This window comes from Mustelus asterias, chromosome 18 (genome assembly GCF_964213995.1).
Source record: "Mustelus asterias chromosome 18, sMusAst1.hap1.1, whole genome shotgun sequence".
NCBI lineage: Eukaryota > Metazoa > Chordata > Chondrichthyes > Carcharhiniformes > Triakidae > Mustelus > Mustelus asterias.
Genome location: NC_135818.1, coordinates 84,776,788 through 84,797,581, shown reverse-complemented (window position 1 = coordinate 84,797,581; position 20,794 = coordinate 84,776,788). Strand labels below are relative to the sequence as shown.

General features: G+C 43.4%; 1 protein-coding gene across 6 annotated transcripts in view; it reads left to right on the top strand.

Moving 5' to 3' along the window:
• ttc7b (tetratricopeptide repeat domain 7B) overlaps positions 1–20,794 on the top strand; it is a 348,584-nt gene that overhangs the window by 142,390 nt on the left and 185,400 nt on the right. For all 6 annotated transcript variants that reach the window (XM_078234474.1, XM_078234471.1, XM_078234470.1 and 3 more), the window contains 4 exons: positions 3,878–3,995; positions 7,389–7,446; positions 11,311–11,383; positions 13,315–13,475. In XM_078234474.1, coding sequence (XP_078090600.1) covers positions 3,878–3,995; positions 7,389–7,446; positions 11,311–11,383; positions 13,315–13,475 — 410 coding nt within the window. The remainder of the gene's footprint in view (positions 1–3,877; positions 3,996–7,388; positions 7,447–11,310; positions 11,384–13,314; positions 13,476–20,794) is intronic.

Sequence of the window (20,794 nt, the reverse complement as noted above, 5' to 3'; positions counted from 1 at the left end):
ACAGGTGATCAAGAAGGCAAATGGGATGTTGGCCTATATCGCGAGGGGGATAGAATATAAAAGCAGGGATGTCTTGATGCACCTGTACAGGGCATTGGTGAGGCCGCAGCTGGAATACTGTGTGCAGTATTGGTCCCCTTATATGAGGAAGGATATATTGGCATTGGAGGGAGTGCAGAGAAGGTTCACCAGGTTGATACCGGAGATGAGGGGTTTGGATTATGAGGAGAGGCTGAGGAGATTGGGTTTGTACTCGTTGGAGTTTAGAAGGATGAGGGGGATCTTATGGAGACTTATAAGATAATGCGGGGGCTGGATAGGGTGGAGGCGGAGAGATTCTTTCCACTTAGTAAGGAAGTTAAAACTAGAGGACACAGCCTCAAAATAAAGGGGGGTCGGTTTAAGACAGAGTTGAGGAGGAACTTCTTCTCCCAGAGGGTGGTGAATCTCTGGAATTCTCTGCCCACTGAGGTGGTGGAGGCTACCTCGCTGAATATGTTTAAAGCGCGGATGGATGGATTCCTGATCGGTAAGGGAATTAAAGGTTATGGGGATCAGGCGGGTAAGTGGTACTGATCCACGTCAGATCAGCCATGATCTTATTGAATGGCGGGGCAGGCTCGAGGGGCTAGATGGCCTACTCCTGCTCCTATTTCTTATGTTCTTATGTTCTTATGTCCTGAGATGCGTAGGTTAGAGGGATTAGCGGGTAAATGTGTAGGGATATGCGGGTAGGGCCTGGGTGGGATTGTGGTCAGTGCAGACTCGATGGGCCGAATGGCCTCTTTCTGCACTGTAGGGTTTCTATGATTTCTATGATATAAGATTATGAAGGGAATAGATAAGATAGAAGCAGGGAAGTTGTTTCCACTGGTGGGTGAAATTAGAACTAGGGGGCATAGCCTCAAAATAAGGGGAAGCAGATTTAGGACTGAGTTGAGGAGGAACTTCTTCACACAATGGGTTGTGAATCTGTGAAATTCCCTGCCCAGTGAAGCAGTTGAGGCTACATCATTGAATGTTTTGAGGCAAGGATAGATAAATTTTTGAACAGTAAAGGAATTAAGGGTGAGCGGGCGGGTAAGTGGAGCTGAGTCCACAAAAAGATCAGCCATGATCTTATTCAATGGCGGAGCACGCTCGAGGGGCCAGATGGCCTACTCCTGCTCTTAGTTCTTATGTTCTTATTAGATTAGCTTCCCTGAAACACAGGGTTGTGGTCTCAGCTAAAGAGCTGATTATTTAAGAATGAGATGAAGAGAAACTGTTTCACTCAGAAGTTTGTAAACCTTTGGGATTCTCTGCCTCAGAGAATTGTGGACACTCTATCATTGAATACATTAAAGGCTGGGATAGGCAGGTTTGTGGTCTCCCGGGGAATTCAAGGGATTTGGGGAGGCAAATGGAGTTGAAGCCCAAGATCCACCACGACCATGTTGAACATCGGAGCAAGCTTGACGGGATGCATGATCTGTCTATCTTTTGTGTTCATGCGTGGGGTTTTGTGGCCCTTCCCGCTAGTGAGATCTTCCTGTCCCACCGAAGGTAATCCCCTGAAGCGGGGCAGGCAAGCCACATAAAACACCATGAACCTCAGCGGAGCTGGAAGATCACACCAGCGGCCAATGATGAACCGCCTCTGCAGCCGGGAAACACGCCACGGTGGGGGGGTGTAAAATCCTGGCTCCTGTGTTTCAAATTTTAGAATCTTAAGAGATCATCCCCGAGAAATATTGAGACTGAAAAATTTTCCTTCGAACATTACTCCACCTCCAGGAACCCCAGGAGATATTTTGAATTTGCTATGTCACAGCGGTAGCATCACTGAATCACTGGGTTCAAATGAAAGCAAAATACTGTAAATGCTGAAAGTTTTAACTAAAAACAGAAGCTGCTGGATAAACTCAGCAGGCTTGGCTGTGTCGGTGGAGAGAGAGACAGAGCTAATGTTTCGAGTCAATGTGACCGTTCTACAAGTTTCACCCCAAAGATTTCAGCGCGATAGGAACTTTACTTACTGTGTGTGGGACCTCTCACTATGCAAATTGGCTGCAGTCTTTGCCATCTTGCGACAATGATTATGCTTAAAAAGTACTCCATTATCTTTAAAGTTCTTTGGGACATCCTGATGTCTTGAGAGGAGCTATGTGAATGCAATTTGTTTTAAAATTAGTATTCTTTGTTGTAATTATTAATACTCCTGAAGTGCTTCATGCAATTACTAACATTGCAATGTCCCACAAACAGCAATGTGATTAAGAATGGATAATCTATTTTAATGATGTTGGTTGAAGACTCAGTATTGACCAGGGCACCAGGGAAAATTCTCTTGCTCTAGTTTGACATATTACCATGGAATATTTTGCATTTACCTCAGAGAGAAGACAGAGGCTCTGTCAAATGTCTCATCTGAAAGACAGCATCTCAAACAGTGCAGCATTGCCTCATACTGACATGGAGTGGGTATGAAGCGAAATTGCAGCACCTAATATTGACCAGGTGGCCAGCTCAGTGAAGAGATTAGTATTGAATTTTATACCCATAGGGTACTGAATTGTCATTTGGAAATCTTAATGTAGAGAAATAAATTTGTAAGGAATTTGCAAAGTGGTGCAAGAATTATAGAGTAGTTACAATGGGGCTTTAATTATCCAAATGTAGACTGGGATAGCAATAGTGTAAAGGGCAGAGAGGGGCAAAGGTTCCAAGAGCATGTTCAGGAAGATTTTCTGCAGCAATATGTCTCCAATCCATTGGGAAAGGAGGCACCGCTGCCCCTGGTTCTTGGGAATGAGGTGGGCCAAGAGGATCAAGTGTCAATCAGAGAACATTTTGGAGACAGTGATCATTGTACCATAAGGTTTAAGTTGGCTATGGAATGGGGCAAGGAATAATCCAGAGTAAGAATAACTAACTTGGCGAAAGTTACACACCTATGACTGTGTGGCCAAATTCCCATCCGACTCGATTTTCAAGTTTGCTGATGACACCACCGTAGTGGGTCGGATCTCAAACAACGAAAAGACGGAGTACAGGAAAGAGATAAAGAATCTGGTGAACTGATGCGATGACAATAATCTCTCCCTCAATGTCAACAAAATGAAGGAGATTGTCATCGACTTCAGGAAGCATAGTTGAGGACATTCCCCTGTCTACATCAATGGGGATGAAGTAGAAATGATCGAGAACTTCAAGTTTTTAGGTGTCCAGATCACCAACAACCTGTCCTGGTCCCTCCATGCCGACACTATAGTTAAGAAAGCCCACCAACGCCTCTACTTTGTCAGAGGACTAAGGAAATTTGGCATGTCCACTATGACTCTCTCCAACTTCTACAGATGCACCATAGAAAGCAATCTTTCTGGTTGTATCACAGCTTGGTATGGCTCCTGCTCTGTCCAAGACCGACAGAAACTACAAAGGGTCGTGAATGAAGCCCAGTCCATCACTCAAACCAGCCTCCCAACCATTGACACTCTACGTTTCCTGCTGCCTCAGAAAAGCAGCTAGTATAATTAAGGACCCCACGCACCCAGACATTCTCTCTTCCACCTTCTTCCATTGGGAAAAAGATACAAAAGTCTGAGGTCACGTACCAACCGACTCGAAGAACAGCTTCTTCCCTGCTGCCATCAGACTTTTGAATGGAACTACCTTATATTAAGTTGATCTTTCTCTACATCCTAACTATGACTGTAACACTACATTCTGCACTCTCTCCTTTCCTTCTCTATGAACGGCACGCAAGAAACAATACTTTTCACTGTATACTAATACATGTGACAATGATAAATCAATTCAGGGCGGGTAAGAATGGATCTGAGAAATTGGAATCGGAGATTTTTTAAACATAATCTTGTCTTTATTTTTGTTTCAGCTGGGAGAGGGCGAGCAGTTTGCCAAGATGGTGACCGAGATGAGTGAGAAAGAGCCCGAGTTTCGAGCCAAAGGCTTCTTAGCTCTCGGCTTGACCTACAGTCTCCAGGCCACAGATGGTAAGAGCACCGTAGAAAGCCACAAAACCTGGCAGCATGGTGTAACAGTGTCATGCGATTCCCCACCTTGTATTCTCATTGTGATGAAATTGCAACTCTAACTCATTCTTTCCCTCTGCTTTTCCTACAACCTATAGCCATTCAACATCCAAACTTGGTGTCAGCAATCCTCCATTTTATTGACTTGGTGGTGCCCTACTCTGTGGGTTTTAACCCTTCACCTTGGATTCTTAATTTATCATTTACGTCCCAGCTTTCACCATACCCATATATCAAACCAACTTGGGATATAAGGAAAGGGTTGAAGTGCCTTCTTTCATGTTTAATGGACCAACAACATTCAACTTTTAAAATGATATCTCAATTGTGTCCACAGAGTATCCTAGAATAGTACTGTGCAGACAGAGCTATTTGGCCCATCGACAGCTCTTTCAAAGAGGAATCCAGTTAGTCCCACTCCCTCATTCTTTTGCCATGTCACTGCATTATTTTTCTCCTTTAAGAAATTATTCAATTGCCTTTTAAAGGCTACCATTGAATTTTGGGGCCTCACTATATTCATTCACAACTTAGATGGCAGGATAGAGAGCTGCACTTGCAAGTCTGCTGATGACACAAAGATGGTCAGGATTGTGACTAATGTAAAAGGGAGCATAACAGAGATATTAATAGATTAAATGAATGAGAAAAACTGTGAACAATGGATTTCGATATTCATGAGTGTGAGGTCATCCACTTTGGACCTAAAAAGGATAAAACAGAGTATTTCCTAAATGATGAAAAGCTCGAAGCAGTGCAACTCCAAAGGGATTTCTGGGTCCATGTACATAGATCATTTAAATGTCATGAAGAGATACAAACAATAATCAAAAAGGCTAATGGAATGCTGGCATTTCAATCTAGAGGACCAGAATATCAAGAGATTGGAAGTGATGTCCAGCTTTACAAAGCCCTGATTAGACCATACCTGGAGTACTGTAGTTCAGTGCTGGGCACCACACTGTACAAAGGTAACAGTGGTCTTGAAGAAAGTGCAGCGTATATTTACCAGAATGATATCCAGATTCTACGGGTTAAATTCCAGGGATCGAATACACAAATTAGTCACGTTCCCTGGAATTTAGAACATTATGGGGTGATTTAATTGAAGTTTTCTAGACATTAAGGAGAATGTCAGGTAGATGACAATTTTCCTTGTTTGGGGAATCGAGGACTAGAGGACATAGCTTTCAGGAAACTCCTCTCCATACAAAGGGTGGTAGAAGTTTAGAACTGTCTCTCACAAAAGGCAGTTGATGCTCGATCAGTTATTAATTTTAAATCTGAGATTGATAGGTATCTGTTAAGGTATTAAGGGCCCTGGGGCAAAGGTGAGCATATGGAGTTAGGCCACAAATCAGCCGTAATCATGTTGAATGACAGAACATGCCCCAAGAAGAATCTTTGTAAATCTCCTGTTCCTATGAATCAGTATCAGGCAGTAGGTCCAAATCCTAACTACTGGATGAATTATTTTTCCCCCTCAGGTTGTCTCTGGTTCTTTTGCCAATCGCCTTATATCCGTGCCCTTTGGTTAGCAACCAACTGGAAACAGTTTGTTTTTATTTACCCTAAACCCTTGTTTTTAAATGCTTCTATCAAATCTCCTCTCAGCCCCAGCTTCTTCACTCTAACTATTGTGGAATTTACAATTGAAGAAAAGCTTGAGGCCCGAGTTACTCAAAAAAAATTCAGGCTACACATGGCTGCATATTGTTCATACGTTTTGTGGATATTTATATACATTCCATTCATGTGATGTGTCTCGAGTTCACCAAGCCCACGAGGTTTCACTATTAGTGTCAGGCTTGACATCTCATTCACCTGTTCCAGTAGACATCGGTCTTGCCCTCCTCCGTCTCTTTAGTCTCTCAGACACAGATCCTGCCTTTCCATATGTTATATCCATGCTAAACCCGGCAAGGTCTGAATCTTGCACTTCCCACCCCATCACCTCCACACCCTGGAGGCTTTACCTCCTCCTTGCAGTCCACGGTCTACATCTTGCAGTCACAGGTAGGGGTTGCCAGCTCAGGTTGGACGTTTTGCTAGAGGTTTCATCACATGATCTGCAACCTAAAACTGCTCCTCAGTCAACCGGCACAGTATCTTTGTGGCTTGCAGCCTTCCCACATCAATCGGAAAGTGAACAGTCTGTGCATTACTCAGTTGAATTATTCTTGACTGTCAGTCACAAGGCCTTCTCGCCCTTATCTCCAATATTTCCATCATGGTGTGGCACAGTGGTAATAGATGCTGCCTCACAGCGCCAGGGACCTCGGTTCGATTTCTGGCTCGGGTCACTGTCTGCGCAGAGTCTGCATGTTCTCCCCGTATCTGCATGGGTTTCATAGAAATCATAGAAACCCTACAGTGCAGAAGGAGGCCATTCGGCCCATCGAGTCTGCACCGACCACAATCCCACCCAGGCCCTACCCCCACATATTTACCCGCTAACCTACGCATCTCAGGGGCAATTTTAACCTGGCCAATCAACCTAACCCGCACATCTTTGGACTGTGGGAGGAAACCGGAGCACCCGGAGGAAACCCACGCAAACACGAGGAGAATGTGCAAACTCCACACAGACAGTGACCCGAGCCGGGAATCGAACCCGGGACCCTGGAGCTGTGAAGCAACAGTGCTAACCACTGTGCTACCGTGCCGCCCTTTCCTCCCACAGTCCAAAAGACGTGCTGGTTTGGTGCATTGGCCATGCTAAATTCTCCCTCAGTGTACCCGAACAGGCGCTGGAGTGTGGCGATTAGGGGATTTTCACAGTAACTTCATTGCATTGTTAATGTAAGCCTACTTGTGACTGATAAATAAACTTAACTTTATTTTTTACACCCCTCTGATTTTCTCAAAGATTTCTCACAGCAGTGTCCAGGAACGTAAACTTTCATTCCTGGTGATGCCAGGACAATCTAAGAGGATTATCAAAGCACAGACTTTCTCCTCCCAACCCCTTCACCTCCCCACCGCCCACCCAATCAATGCAAGCATGGTAAAAATTTCCTGAGTTGGCACACTGAGATCCCCGAGGTCTCTTTGACATCCCAGCCTTATCACTCAACTGTTCACCTGATAAATCTTTCATTCAGCAAATACAAAAGCAAAATACTGTGGATGTCGAAACACTGCAATAAAAACAGAAAACCTGGGAAATGCTCGGCACGTCTGGCAGCATCTGTATAGCGAGAAACTGTTAACATTTCAGGTCAGTGACCTTTCCTCAGAACATGTTGCTGCCTGACCCACTGAGTATTTCCAGCATTTTCTCTTTAGATTTCGCCCATCAATTCCTGGTCTGTGCTCATTTTATGAATAACCTATTGATTTTTCTTTTTAAAGCAACGTTGAGGGGAATGCAAGAGGACCTGCAGAAAAAAGCCCTCCGAGCATTTCAGAGGTGTGTGTGCGTTTAAAAACCCAAAGTAAATGAGCCACGTTGTCAGAAAAGGTAAAAGATAAGTTCTTACCGTTGCCATGACAACGGAAATGGATGTGATATTTTACTTGCAGGCTTCACTGACACACAGCTTTTCTCTGAGCTCTCCAGTGGTGAACAAGCACCATTTCCGACTACAAAGTGCGCCCGAGCAACTCACTGGCAATATGAGAGCTATTTTTAGGATTAATGGGAGCATATATTTGTGCAGGTGTCTGATAGTAGGTGTGGCAAAAAGAGCATCACCAAGCATGGAAGCACAGGAGTGGAAATGATGTTCTTTCTTCAGGTCTTCTTGTACTCACCATGGGAGGGACGTGAGCAGTGAGGAAATGGAGCAAATCCTCTTTGATGTACAGCCAGCTGCAGAGCAAAGATGCATCAGAACTTCCCTTAACTATTTGTGGCACCTCCAGAAAACCACAGCATACGGCTTACAGACTTTCCTCCACCCTAACGACGGGGGATATTTTTGATTTTTAAAAAAAATTCATTCATGGGACATGGGTGTTGCTGGCTGGCCAGCATTTATTGCCCACCCCTAGTTGCCCTTGGAAGGCAGTTAAGAGTTAACCACATTGCTGTGGCTCTGGAGTCACATGTAGGCCAGGCCAGGTAAGGACGGCAGATTTCCTTCCCTAAAGGACATTAGTGAACCAGATGGGTTTTTCCGACAATCGACAATGGTTACATGGTCATCAATGGATTCTTAATTCCAGATTCTTTTTTTATTGAATTCAAATTCCACCAGCTGCCATGGTGGGATTTGAACCTGGTCCTCAGAACATTAGCTGAATTTTTGGATTAATAGTCTAGCAATAATACCATTAGGCCATCACCTCCCCAGTGATTTGATTTGATTTGATTTATTATTGTCACATGTATTAGTATACAGTGAAAAGTATTGTCTCTTATGTACTATACAGACAAAGCATACTGTACATAGAGAAGGAAAGGGGAGGGTGCAGAATGTAGTGTTACAGTCATAGCTAGGGTGTAGAGAAAGATCAACTTAATATAAGGTAGGTCCCACTCAAAAGTCTGATGGCAGTAGGAAAGAAGCCATTCTTGAGTCGGTTGGTACGTGATCTCAGACTTTTGTATATTTTTCCTGGTGATGCCAGGACAATCTAAGGTGGAAGAGAGTATGTCCGGGTCGTGTGGAGTCCTTGATAATGCTGGCTGCTTTTCCGAGGCAGCGGGAAGTGTAGACGGAGTCAGTGGATGGGAGGCTGGTTTGCATGATGGATTGGGCTAGTAAAGCATTCAATAAAGCCATTTATGTATACGTGAGGTGCAACTTGACTGAGGTAGATTGGGAAATTAGATGAAATGTATGGTGCTTAGTAATTAAATAAATATTTCAATTCTCAAAAGGTTTCCATTGACAAATTAACTAACTGGAAAAGTGATCCATCTGTGGCTAACGAAAGAAGTTCAAGGAATATTAGATTAAAGGATTAGTGAGCCTGAGGAATGTTTGAGAAAGGATGGACATAATATAGATGGAGGGTGAAAATGGAATGAGAGTAAATTAGCAAGAAATGTAAAGGCAGATTGTAAGAGCTTCGACAAGTGTGCAAAAGGGAAGAGAGTGGTGAAAATAAATGTCAGTCCTTTATATACAACCATACAAATTAGGAGCAGGAGTAGGCCACTCGGCCCCTCAAGCCTGCTCTGCCATTCAATAAGATCTTGGCCGACCTGATTGTAAACTCAACCCCACATTCCCGTCAAGCTCGGATAAACTTTTACCCCTTGCTTATCAAGAATCTATCAAACTCTGTCTTAAAAATATTCAAAGACTCTGCTTCCACTGCCTTTTGAGGGAGAGAGTTCCAAAATCTCACTACCCTTTCAGAGAAAAAATTCTCCTCATCTCTGTCTGAAATGACCCCTTATTTTTAAACAGTGACCCCAGCTCTAGGTTCTCCCACATGAGGAAACATCCTTTCCTTTCCTAGCCCAGTCCATCATGTAAACCAGCCTCCCATCCACTGACTCCATCTATACTTCCCGCTGCCTCGGTAAAGCAGCCAGCGCAAACCGGACATACTCTCTTCCACCTTCTTCCATTGGGAAAAATATACAAAAGTCTGAGGTCACGTACCAACCCTGTCGAGATCCCTCGGGACCTTGTATGTTTCAATCAGGTTGCTCCTTACTCTTCTGAACTCCAGTAGATCCAAACTCTCACTCACCCATTCCAGGTATTAATCGAGTAAACCTTCTCAGAACTGCTTCCAATGTATTGACATCCTTAAAGAAGGAGACCAGGACTGTACACGGTACTCCGGATGTGGCCTCCCCAATGCCCTGTATAACTAACTGAGGCATAACCTCTCTACTTTATTAAATTCCCCTCGCAATAAACTATAACATTCTTTTAGCTTTCCTAATTACTTCCTGTCTCTGCATACTAAACGTTTGCAATTCATGCTCTTGAACGCTCAGATTCCTCTACATCTCAAAGCTTTGAAATTTCTCACAATTTAGATAATCTGCTTCTTTTTTACTCTTCCTGCCAAAATGCATAATTTCATGATACTCAATTTGCCCGATCTTTGTTCACTTACTGAACCTACATATATGTATCTCTTTTTAGCCTCCTTGTTTTCTCTTCACAACTTATTTTCATCAGCAAATTTAGCAACCATACTTTTGGTCCTTTCACCCAAGTCATTTATATAAATCACAGTATTTCACAGATTTTCACTTCATTGCAGTGTTAATGCACATGAAACTAATAAATAAACTTTACTTTATAAATCGTAAAATGTTGAGGCCCCAGCATTGATCCCTGTGGCCGATCACTCCTTAAATTTTGCCATCAGAAAATGACTCATTTATGCCTAATCGCTGTTTCCTCTTAGCTAGCTAATCTTCTATCCATGCCAATATGTTACCTCCTATACCATGAGCTTTTAGCTTCCATAATAGCCTTTGATGTGGTACCTTAACAAATGCCTTCTGGAAATCCAAGTACAGTACACCCACCAGTTCCCCTTTATCCACAGCACGTGTTACTGAATTTATCTACTTACTCTGCTATAACATCTTTAATAATAAGCTTTCTAACATTTTCCCTGTGACAGGTGCTACGCTAACTGTCCAGTAGGTTCCTGCTTTCTGTCTGTCTCCTTTTTGAATAAAGGAGTTAACGCTTGCTAAGATTGAATATATTTTGCTATAATCATAGTGGACTTTGGAGAGTGTTGATCTCTCTATCTAGGAAGCATACACTTGCCTTAGAGAAGGTGCAACAAAGGACTAGGTGGTTACTCCATGGAGAGAGATTGAGTAGAATGCACCTATACCTCTAGAGTTTCGAAGAATGGGAGATGCTCAATGTTCTGAGAAGGCTTGACCAGCTAGATGATGAGGCCTCTTCCCCCTGCTAACAATTCCCCAACAAGGGAGTATCGATACCAGATAAGGGGTCTGACACTTAGGACTGAGATCAGGAGGAATTCCTTTCATTAGAAGATTTTGAATCTTTGTCATTCTCAACTCAGGGCTTCTGGAATCATAGTCCAGTATATTCAAGGCTGAGATTGCTATATTTTTGAACTCCCTGGGGAATCAAGTGATTATGTGGATCAAGCAGGAAAATAGAATTGAGATTGCAGATCAGCTGTGATCTTCCTGAATAGAGGAGCAGGCTCAAAGGACAGCGTGGCTTACTCCCATTGCTATTCATTTTTTTTGGCAAAAGCTAGCAGGAAAAAGATTTTGACCTCAAGTATTTCATCTTTAAATTGACTTTTCAGACAAAAGCAAACCTTTATACTGATTGTTGCCTTCTCTGTCACTTCCTCACCGCAGAGCTCATGGGTTATGTCCCACTGATCACCAAGCTGCTTTCTATCTGGCTCTTCAGCTTGCCATATCAAGGCAGGTCAGTACTTGACACTACACATTGCTTTGTTTATCGTGTTCAGTGAATTGAGACCTTTTGTTTTGCAGTTTAGAGAACAAATTACTGAAGGAATGTGCCAGGTAGAGTGTATCGGTGAGACAAGGGGCTACCAAAGATCAGTGACTGCTGATTTGTTACCATGAACATTGTCAAAATTGTTGCAAAGAGCCCACTGATTCACTGGTGTCGTGCAGCAATGGAAATCTGCTCTCCTCACCCAGTCTGACCTCCCATCTATTCTAGCCCAAATAAGAACTAGGAGTAGGAGTAGGCCATCTGGCCCCTCGAACCTGCTCCGCCATTCAATAAGATCATGGCTGATCTTTTTGTGGACTCAGCTCCACTTACCCGCCCCTCACCGTAACCCATAATTCCTTTACTGTTCAAAAATTTATCTATCCTTGCCTTAAAAACATTCAATGAGGTAGCCTCAACTGCTTCACTGAGCAGGGAATTCCACAGATTCACAACCCTTTGTGTGAAGAGGTTCCTCCTCAACTCAGTCCTAAATCTGCTTCCCCTTATTTTGAGGCCATACCCCCTAGTTCTAGTTTCACCTGCCAGTGGAAACAACTTCCCTGCTTCTATCTTATCTATTCCCTTCATAATTTTATATGTTTCTATAAGATCTCCCCTCATCCTTCTGAATTCCAATGAGTATAGCCCCAGTCTACTCAGTCTCTCCTCATAGGCCAACCCTCTCAACTCAGGAATCAACCTAGTGAATCTCCTCTGCACCCCCTCCAGCGCCAGTATATCCTTTCTCAAGTAAGGAGACCTTAATGATCACAGCTCCCTGTAAACTATGCAGCAACCCATAGGTCCCGGCACAGACCATGAACAATTGGCCCCTTTAAGTTTCTGCATGTGTTTAAGCCGTGCAAAGAATTTAAAGGGGCATGTACTTCAGTTTCCCACACAGGGAATGCTTCTCATGATCTTTTTAAAAATTCATCCATAGGATATGTGTGTCCTAATTGTCCTTGAGAAGGATTGTGAACCACCTTCTTGAAGTCAATGTCGTCAGGATACTCCCACATTCATTACACTCTGTCATCATCATTTTGTACAGCTGCGTAGCTTGCTAAGTCATTTCTGAGGACAGTTAAGAATCAACCACATTGTTGTGTATCTGAAGTCACGTGTAGGCCAGGCTGGGTAAGGACTGTAAATTTCATTCCCTGAAGAACATTAGTGAACCCAATGGCTTTTTCCAACAAATTGATATTCACGTGGTCATCATTAATGATAATATCTTTTAAAATCCTGATTTATTGGTTTTAGGTTCCTCAGTGGTTGAGGTACCTTGTTTCCTGTTATTAGGTTAGGACGCTGGATCTCTAGTCCAGAAACGTAACCATAATACTACCATCGCCAACCTCGTTATCTCTTAATTAGCAACAGCTTTTCAGGGCAATTTGGAACCAGAACCTGTAACAATCAGAGTCTCTTGTTCCTGACCTTTCTGGTACTCAGTCACACCAATAGGGAAGGTCTCCGGGAGACTCCAGTGAAGCAGTCGGGGTCATGCCTTTGATTAAAGAGAAATCATGAGCCAAATGATGGCGGGAATTCAGGCTATCGGCTGGGCATGTATTTTACTGAAACATTAAGGAGTATCTCTCATTCATATTATTTTCCAGTATAAATTTGGGCGAGACATATCGATGACATTGAAAAGCTCACCGAATATCATTGGTCTCTTTTTCTATCTGACCTGTTTCCACAAACTCATGTGAGGTGACCCCTTTTTAAATTACTTCGCTGAGCACAAGGAGTGAGGGATTCAGTGTTTGCCAATGATGCCGAGAGACCGATAGCAGCAGTGAAATGAGTGTAATGCTTCCGGGGGATTTCATTGTGGTTTGTTGCCATATTCACCGTGAGTGATGTCGATTTATTGCTTCCAGATCCCAGAAGCGCTGGGTTATGTCCGGCAAGCTCTGCAACTGCAGGGAGACGACGTGAACTCTCTGCACCTACTGGCATTGTTGCTATCAGCCCAGAAGCACTATCACGATGCTGTCAATATTATCGACATGGCGCTGAGTGAATACCCTGAACACTTCATGTGAGTACCTAAACATTTTTAGTTTTTAAATATTAATGGGGAATTAATAAGCTTTGCCGCGACTCTGGTGTTGCAGAAGCAAAGGGCATTCCTTGAAGCTAAACCAGAGCATTTGTTGACCTGGTTGGCCCTGACCTAAGCTTCCGACACCATATCTTCCATCATCAGGACCACCTACTTGCCCCCCTGTGGCATTCATCACCTGTCTCTGCATCGCCTCAGCTCCACAATCGTCTCTTGCTGAAATCCTCCCCCATGCCCTGATTACAATTTATATTCACAATTGAGGCTTTGGAATCAAGAATATAATTTCTAAAATTGTGTATGACCAAATTAGGGGTCTTAGTCAATGCTAAGGAGGACTAGTACAAAATACAAGGAAGCATTAATAAATTGGCAGAATGGCAACATAATTGACAAACAAATTATAATGTAGAAACCATTTACATTTTGGGAAGGAAGATGAGGAGATCACATGACTTGGAAAATAACATCCTAAATAGGCATGATGTGGAGATGCCGGCGTTGGACTGGGGTGGGCTCAGTAAGAAGTCTCACAACACCAGGTTAAAGTCCAACAGGTTTATTTGGAATCACAAGCTTTCAGAGCGCAGCTCCTTCATCAGGTGAGTGGAGAGGTAGGTTTCACAAACACGGCATATATAGAGAAAGACACAATTGCAAGATAATGGTTGGAATGCAAGTCTATCCTAAATACGGTAATGAGGTAAAGTATAGATACACAAATCACTGAAAGTAATGGGCAAGGTTAATAAGGCCAATTTAAAAAAAAACAAACCAAGCATTCGGACTGATTTCTAGAAGAATAGAGTTGCAAAGCAGAGCAGCTATGCAAAACTTGTATTGAAACTTGGTGAGCTCACACAATTCTGATCACTATTTTAAAAGTGTCATTTCCAGTATGTCATGAACTTCCCGTCAATACTTGAATTCTTGAAAACTAAAAAGGCTGCAAAAAGATGGCTGCCCTAGGATCAGCAGAATCCTCGAGAGGGAACAAAAGGAACTTTTCAGATTGATCAATGTCTTTTCCTGAAACTAATTCAAAAGAGTAATTTCGAATTGAATGGGCCATTCAGATCAAAGACACTAGCTGTATCAAACAGGAAGCATAATCGACCTGGCCACCTGTCTTCTTTGGAAAAGGACTTTGGATTTGTAACAGGTCACATGATGAGTCAGCCATGGTTGTTGCCTGCTTTTAAAACAACAAGAAGTTGTTTTGTCGAGAAATTTGTCAGACGGCCATTGAACCAGCTACACGCAAACTAAGCAGCCAATTTAATAAACAATCATGCCTTGATGGTGGGAGAAGGACTCTTCCCAACTTTCTCCAACTTCAAATTCACCAATTTCCTAAAAATTCGCCAACAAGATGCTTCAGGGCTAATTGAAAATCCTCTTTGTATAAGGACCTTCACTTCAACTAAACCACCGGTTCATCCAAGAAACTACAGGTCTGCCTTGAAAGAGAGACTGAGACAATTGTGCATTGTAATTGCGTTATTTTTCCCTCACCTGTATCTAATATTTGTGTGAGTGATGGTGTGGATAATTTGAATGAGTGAGGCATTGCATTATAAACTTTTTTTGTTTTTAAATTCACAAAAAGCTTGCTGCTAGAATATTTAAATTGGGCAGTCACTGTGAGGGTAAGAAAACATACATCCTTCACATACGAAACACACTGATCACAGGCAGTAAGAAAACACAGGTTCTGTCTGGGACAAGAGCATACAGACACATTAGAAAGGGTGAATTAAAGGAATTACAAAGGTGATACCAGAACGAAAGGTTGTACATAATCAGGATTGGGTGAACAGGCTGTGACCCTTCTCTCTCGAAAAGAGAGGGCTCAGTGATGACCTTTTAAAGGTCTTGAAAATTATAGAGGGTTTTGATGGAGCAGGCATGGAGTTGATATTTGTGAGAGAGAGCAAAACTAGAGGCCATTAATATTAGATAGTCATTGTGAAAGGGAAATGATGTATAACGAGTGTATTAGGTTTTTGAAGAAGTAACAAATACGGCGGATACGGGAAACCTGTAGAAGTGGTATACTTGGATTTCCAAAAGGCACTTGATAAGGTGCCACATCAAGGATTACTACACAAGATAAGAGCACATGGTGTAGGGAGTACCGGATTAGCATGGATAAAGGATTGGTTAGCTAACTGAAAATAGAGAGTAGGGATAAATGGTTCCTTTCCAGGTTGGCAAGCTGTAGCCAGTGGAGTATCACAGGGATCTGTGCTGGCGTCTCAACTGTTTACGACCTACATCAATGGTTTGGATGAAGGGACTGAATGTATGGTGGCTAGGTTTGCCGATGGCACCGAGTTAGGTAGGAAAGTAAGTTGTCCAAAGGAGGTCAGGAGTCTGCAAAGGAACATAGATCGGTTAAGTGAGAGGGCATAGATTTGGGAGTGGAGTAAACTTGCCCACTTTGGCAGGAAGAATGAAAAAGCAGTAGGTTTTTTGAATGGAGAGAGATTGTAGAACAGAGGGATCTGCATGTTCTGGTATATGAATCACAAAAGGTTTGTATGCAGGTACAGCAAGTGATTAGGAAGGCAAATAGAATGTTGGCAATGGAATATAAAAGTAGAGAAGTTTTACTGCAGCTGTACAGAACCTTGGTGAGACCACATCTGGAATATTATTTACAGTTTTGGTCTCCTTATTTGAAAAATACTGCTATTGCAGTAGAAGCAATACAGAGAAGGTTCACTCGATTCATTCCTGAGTTGAAGGACTTGTCTGGTAATGAACGGTTAAACAGGTTTGGGCTTTTACAATCAGAGTTTAGAAAAATGTGAACTGATCTTATTGAAATATCTGAGACTGTAAGGGGATTGGACAGGGTGAATACCTGGAGAACGTTTCTCCTCGGGGCAGACTACACGTAGGATTTTACAGCCTCGCTTGTCCCAAAACCGGAAAATGCTGCCCAAGGTCAACGGACCTTCCCATGGTCCGTCCCTCGCCCGCTCCGATGCCCGTGGCGGGCGGCACGGTAAAATCCCGGTCTATAACTTGGGGACACAGTTTATGAATGAGGGGTCTCGCTTTTAAGACTGAGATGAGGAGAATTTCTTTCTCTGAGGGTCGTTAGTTTGTGGAATTCTCATCCCCAGAAAGCAGAGTGGAGCGACATACAGGAAACAGCTGAGCAAGAAGCAGTGAAGGTCAGAACACGAAACAACCTCCTCGGCAAACATGCTGACTCTTCATGGAGTGCCGATGCTCAAACTTTAAGGACCTTAACTCTTGCCATCGTCGACTGCAGAGAATTGTGCACCAGTATTGTACAACTCATCCCATACCAACCCTGTAGATACCCAGCTCAACACAACAATGTATATCATCTCAGGTACCCTCTGATCAACTCAGCTCCCCTGGCCAGTCCTGAGCAACATCCCACGCCCTCACATAAGGAGGGAGATTGCAACAGCAAAGCTCTTGGAGAAGGTTTGCATCAACCCAAGCCTGCTGCTACACAAGGACCTTACCAATCCTACTACTACTCGCTTCCGATCACATCAGCCTGTATGGCTAAGACCAAGGAATAACAGCAGAGCTCTGTAGCATCAGGAATGAAAGCAACACACCCTCATTAAAAACCGCATCCTCAACACTGATCCCACAGCCCACCCATCCGGCTTCAACCTGCCACACCATGTCCTCAGCCGTGTCCACACTGGCCAAGGCCTTTGCGTAACAAATCAGCATTGCAGGGAACCCTGGCTCACATCATTGAAAACTTCCCATCTGACAGAATTCAGTGGAGAGCTCAGAACTCCATTTAGCCACTGTGGAAACTATTGCCTGGCTTGGTATTTACTGCATGTGAACTTGGAAACTGTGTATGCCTGTGTGGCTTTTCTCAAGTGACACTGTTCAGTGGATTAAAATAGGAGAGTTAAGAATCACAGGTCAATCGTATAACTTTGTTCTCGGAGAGATCCTGCGGCTGTCTTCTATTTTAAGAAGTAGCATGAAACAGTGTGTTACAAACAAAAGTTTTGTTACAAACTTTGCTGTCCTTCAGTATACTTCACCCCTCTACCACTCTCTCATCCTTAAGACCAAATGTTGGGGTGGCACAGTGGTTAGCACTGTTGCCTCACAGCTCCAGGTACCTGGGTTCGATTCCCAACTTGGATCACCGTCTGTGCGCAATCTGCATGTTCTCCCCATGTCTGCGTGGGTTTCCTCCGGGTGCTCCAGTTTCCTCCTACAGTCCAAAGACGTGCGGGTTAGGTGTATTGGCCACGCTAAATTCTCTCTGTGTACCCGAACAGACGCTGGAGTGTGGCGACTAGGGGATTTTCACAGTAACTTCATTGCAGTGTTAATGTAAGCCTACTTGTGACTAATAAATAAACTTTGCTTTTACTTTATGTTTAAGCACTCTTAATGTCTCCTTCTTTGGTTCAGTGTCAATTTTTGCCTGATTACGCTTCAGTCAATGGGATGTTTTCCTACATTAGCAGCTCTATACAAATGCAGATCGTTGCATTGCGCCAACTTCCTTTGCAAAGGTTAGGACATTTCTTGTGTGTGGGTGGTTAGGGCTGGTGCAGAAGGGGAGGACCAGTGCTCTAACGCCTTCTGAATAATGAGCACACAAGGACAGACTCGGGCTCTGTCCTATGGAACCCAATGGTCAAATGGCTAGTCTCGCATTAAGAATAACCACTTGAGTGAAGAGACAAATGTTGTGGGAGGAGTAGAATAACAGGAATTCACAGCTCCTAATCACAAAGACGACTTTTTTTTCCCAATTCCTGTTTTTATTCTTGTAATTATAGTTACTTAAAATACTTCAGCACCTTCACAATTATATTGTCAGTGCAAGAGTTTCATTGAATATAAGCCTTAGCCTGCCACTGCACTAAATATATGTTTAACCAGTCTGACTAAGGTATCTATCTGTACTTTGTAATTTTTCAGTCCCCCTTCCCCCATTCTGCACAGCAGCCACAAAGAACAGTACAGCACAGGAACAGGCCCTTCGGCCCTCCAAGCCTGCGCCGATCATGATGCCTGCCTAAACTAAAACCGTATGCACTTACAGAGTCCGTATCCTTCTATTCCCATCCTATTCGTGTATTCGTCAAGATGCCCCTTAAATGCCTCTATCGTACCTGCTCTCAACACCTCCCTGGGCAGTGCGTTGCAGACATTCACCACTGTCTGTGTAAAAACTTGCCTCACACATCTCCTCTAAACTTTTCCCCATGCACCTTAAACCGATGTTCCCCCCAGTACTTGACTTTTCTACTCTAGGAAAGAGCATCTGTCTGTCCATGTCATTCATAATCTTGTAAACCCCTATCAGGTCACCCCTGCAACCTCCGTTGTTCCAGTGAGAACAAATTGAGTGTATCCAACCTCTCCTCATAGCTAATAGCCTCCAGACCGGGCAACATCCTAGTTAACCTCTTCTGTACCTTCTCCAAAGCATCCACATCCTTGTGGTAGAGTGGTGACCAGAATTGTACACAATATTCCAAATGAGGCCGAACTAAGGTTCTGTACAGCTGCAGCATGACCTCCCAATTTTTATATTCAGTGCCCCGACCAATGAAGGCAAGCATGCTGTATGCCTTCTTGACTACCTTATCCACCCGCTTTGCCACTTTCAGTGATGGGTGGACATGTCCAGATCTCTCTGCCTGTCAATACTCCTAAGGGTTCTACTATTTACTGTGTAATTCCTACATGCATTGGACCTTCTAAAATGCATTACCTCACATTTGTCCTGATTAAACTACATCTGTCATTTCCCTGCCCAAGTCTCCAACTGGTCTATATCTTACTGTATGCTCTGGCAATCCTCTTCACTATCCGCAACTCCACCAATTTTTGTATCATCTGCGAACTTACTAATCAGACCAGATACATCTTCCTCCAAATCATTTGTATATATAATATATATATACACTACGAACAACAAAGGCCCCAGAACTGATTCCTATGGAACACCGCTAGTCGCAGCCATAGGTGCCAACTTATACTAGCATAGGTACTGTACCATTGGATGGGACCCGTGCATCCATGTCGTATGAGGAACGGTTGAGGACTCTGAGTCTGTACTCGTTGGAGTTTAGAAGGATGAGGGGGGATCTTATTGAAACTTGCAGGATGTTGCGAGGCCTGGATAAAGTGGACGTGGAGAGGCTGTTTCCAAGAGTAGGAAAAACTAGAACCAGAGGGCACAACCTCAGGCTAAAGGGACGATCCTTTAAAATAGGGATGAGGAGGAATTTCTTCAGCCACAGAGTGGTGAATCTGTGGGACTCTTTGCCGCAGAAGGCTGTGGAGGCCAAGTCATTGAGTGTCTTTAAGACAGAGATAGATAGGTTCTTGATTAATAAAGGGATCGGGGGTAATGGGGAAAAGGCAGGAGAATGGGGATGAGAAAAATATATGCCATGATTGAATGGCGGAGCAGACTCAATGGGCCGAGTGGCCTAATTCTGCTCCTATGTCTTATGGTCTTATCCTCCCATTCTGCAGCAGGCCCCCAACCTCACCCGATCTTCATGAAGGTTAATGACTATAGATAGAATATTTAGAATATTTAACCATGGGGTCATCGGCATAAAGAACAGGAGTGGGCCATTAATATCTTGAGCCTGTTCTGTCATCCGTTGCGATCATGGCTAATCTAACTCCAGGTATTCCTCTTTGCCCCATGTCCCTTCAGTTAACAAAAAATTACAGACCTTGGATTTAAAATTACCAATTGACCCAGAACAAAATAAGGAGAACTCATTTTCATAATTGAATGCAGGCATCTTTTTCAATAGGGACATTGGGGGACAGTTGGGTTTAAGAACCTTGTTTGACTTATTTATTCATCCTACGCCATTCCAGCAATGTTCACTTTGATCTGCCATTGTCACTAGCTGAGACTAGATAGCTGAACAGGAACTGCAAATTCAGAGAGAAGCTTCATGGTCTGTATAACTTGCCACCATGACATGAAGAAAATTTGCCACCCAAGTCACAAATCTTTGTGAAATTTAGTGTTCCATCGCTAATATTTTTCTCACTTTTAAATGCTTAAATTTAACATGTCAGCTTTTGCTCAGTAGGTAGCAGCCTCAAGCCTGAGTTGAAAAGTTAAAAGTTCAAGTCCCACACCAGAGACTTTGCTTCACTCGCTGGCACCATCCTTGGGTCTCTCCAAACTCCAGTCTCCTGGCTGTACCCAAACTGTAATTGGCTCCCTGAGCTGCTTCTGACCACCACCTGCACGGAATCAGCGACATTCTTGGCTCCCCAGG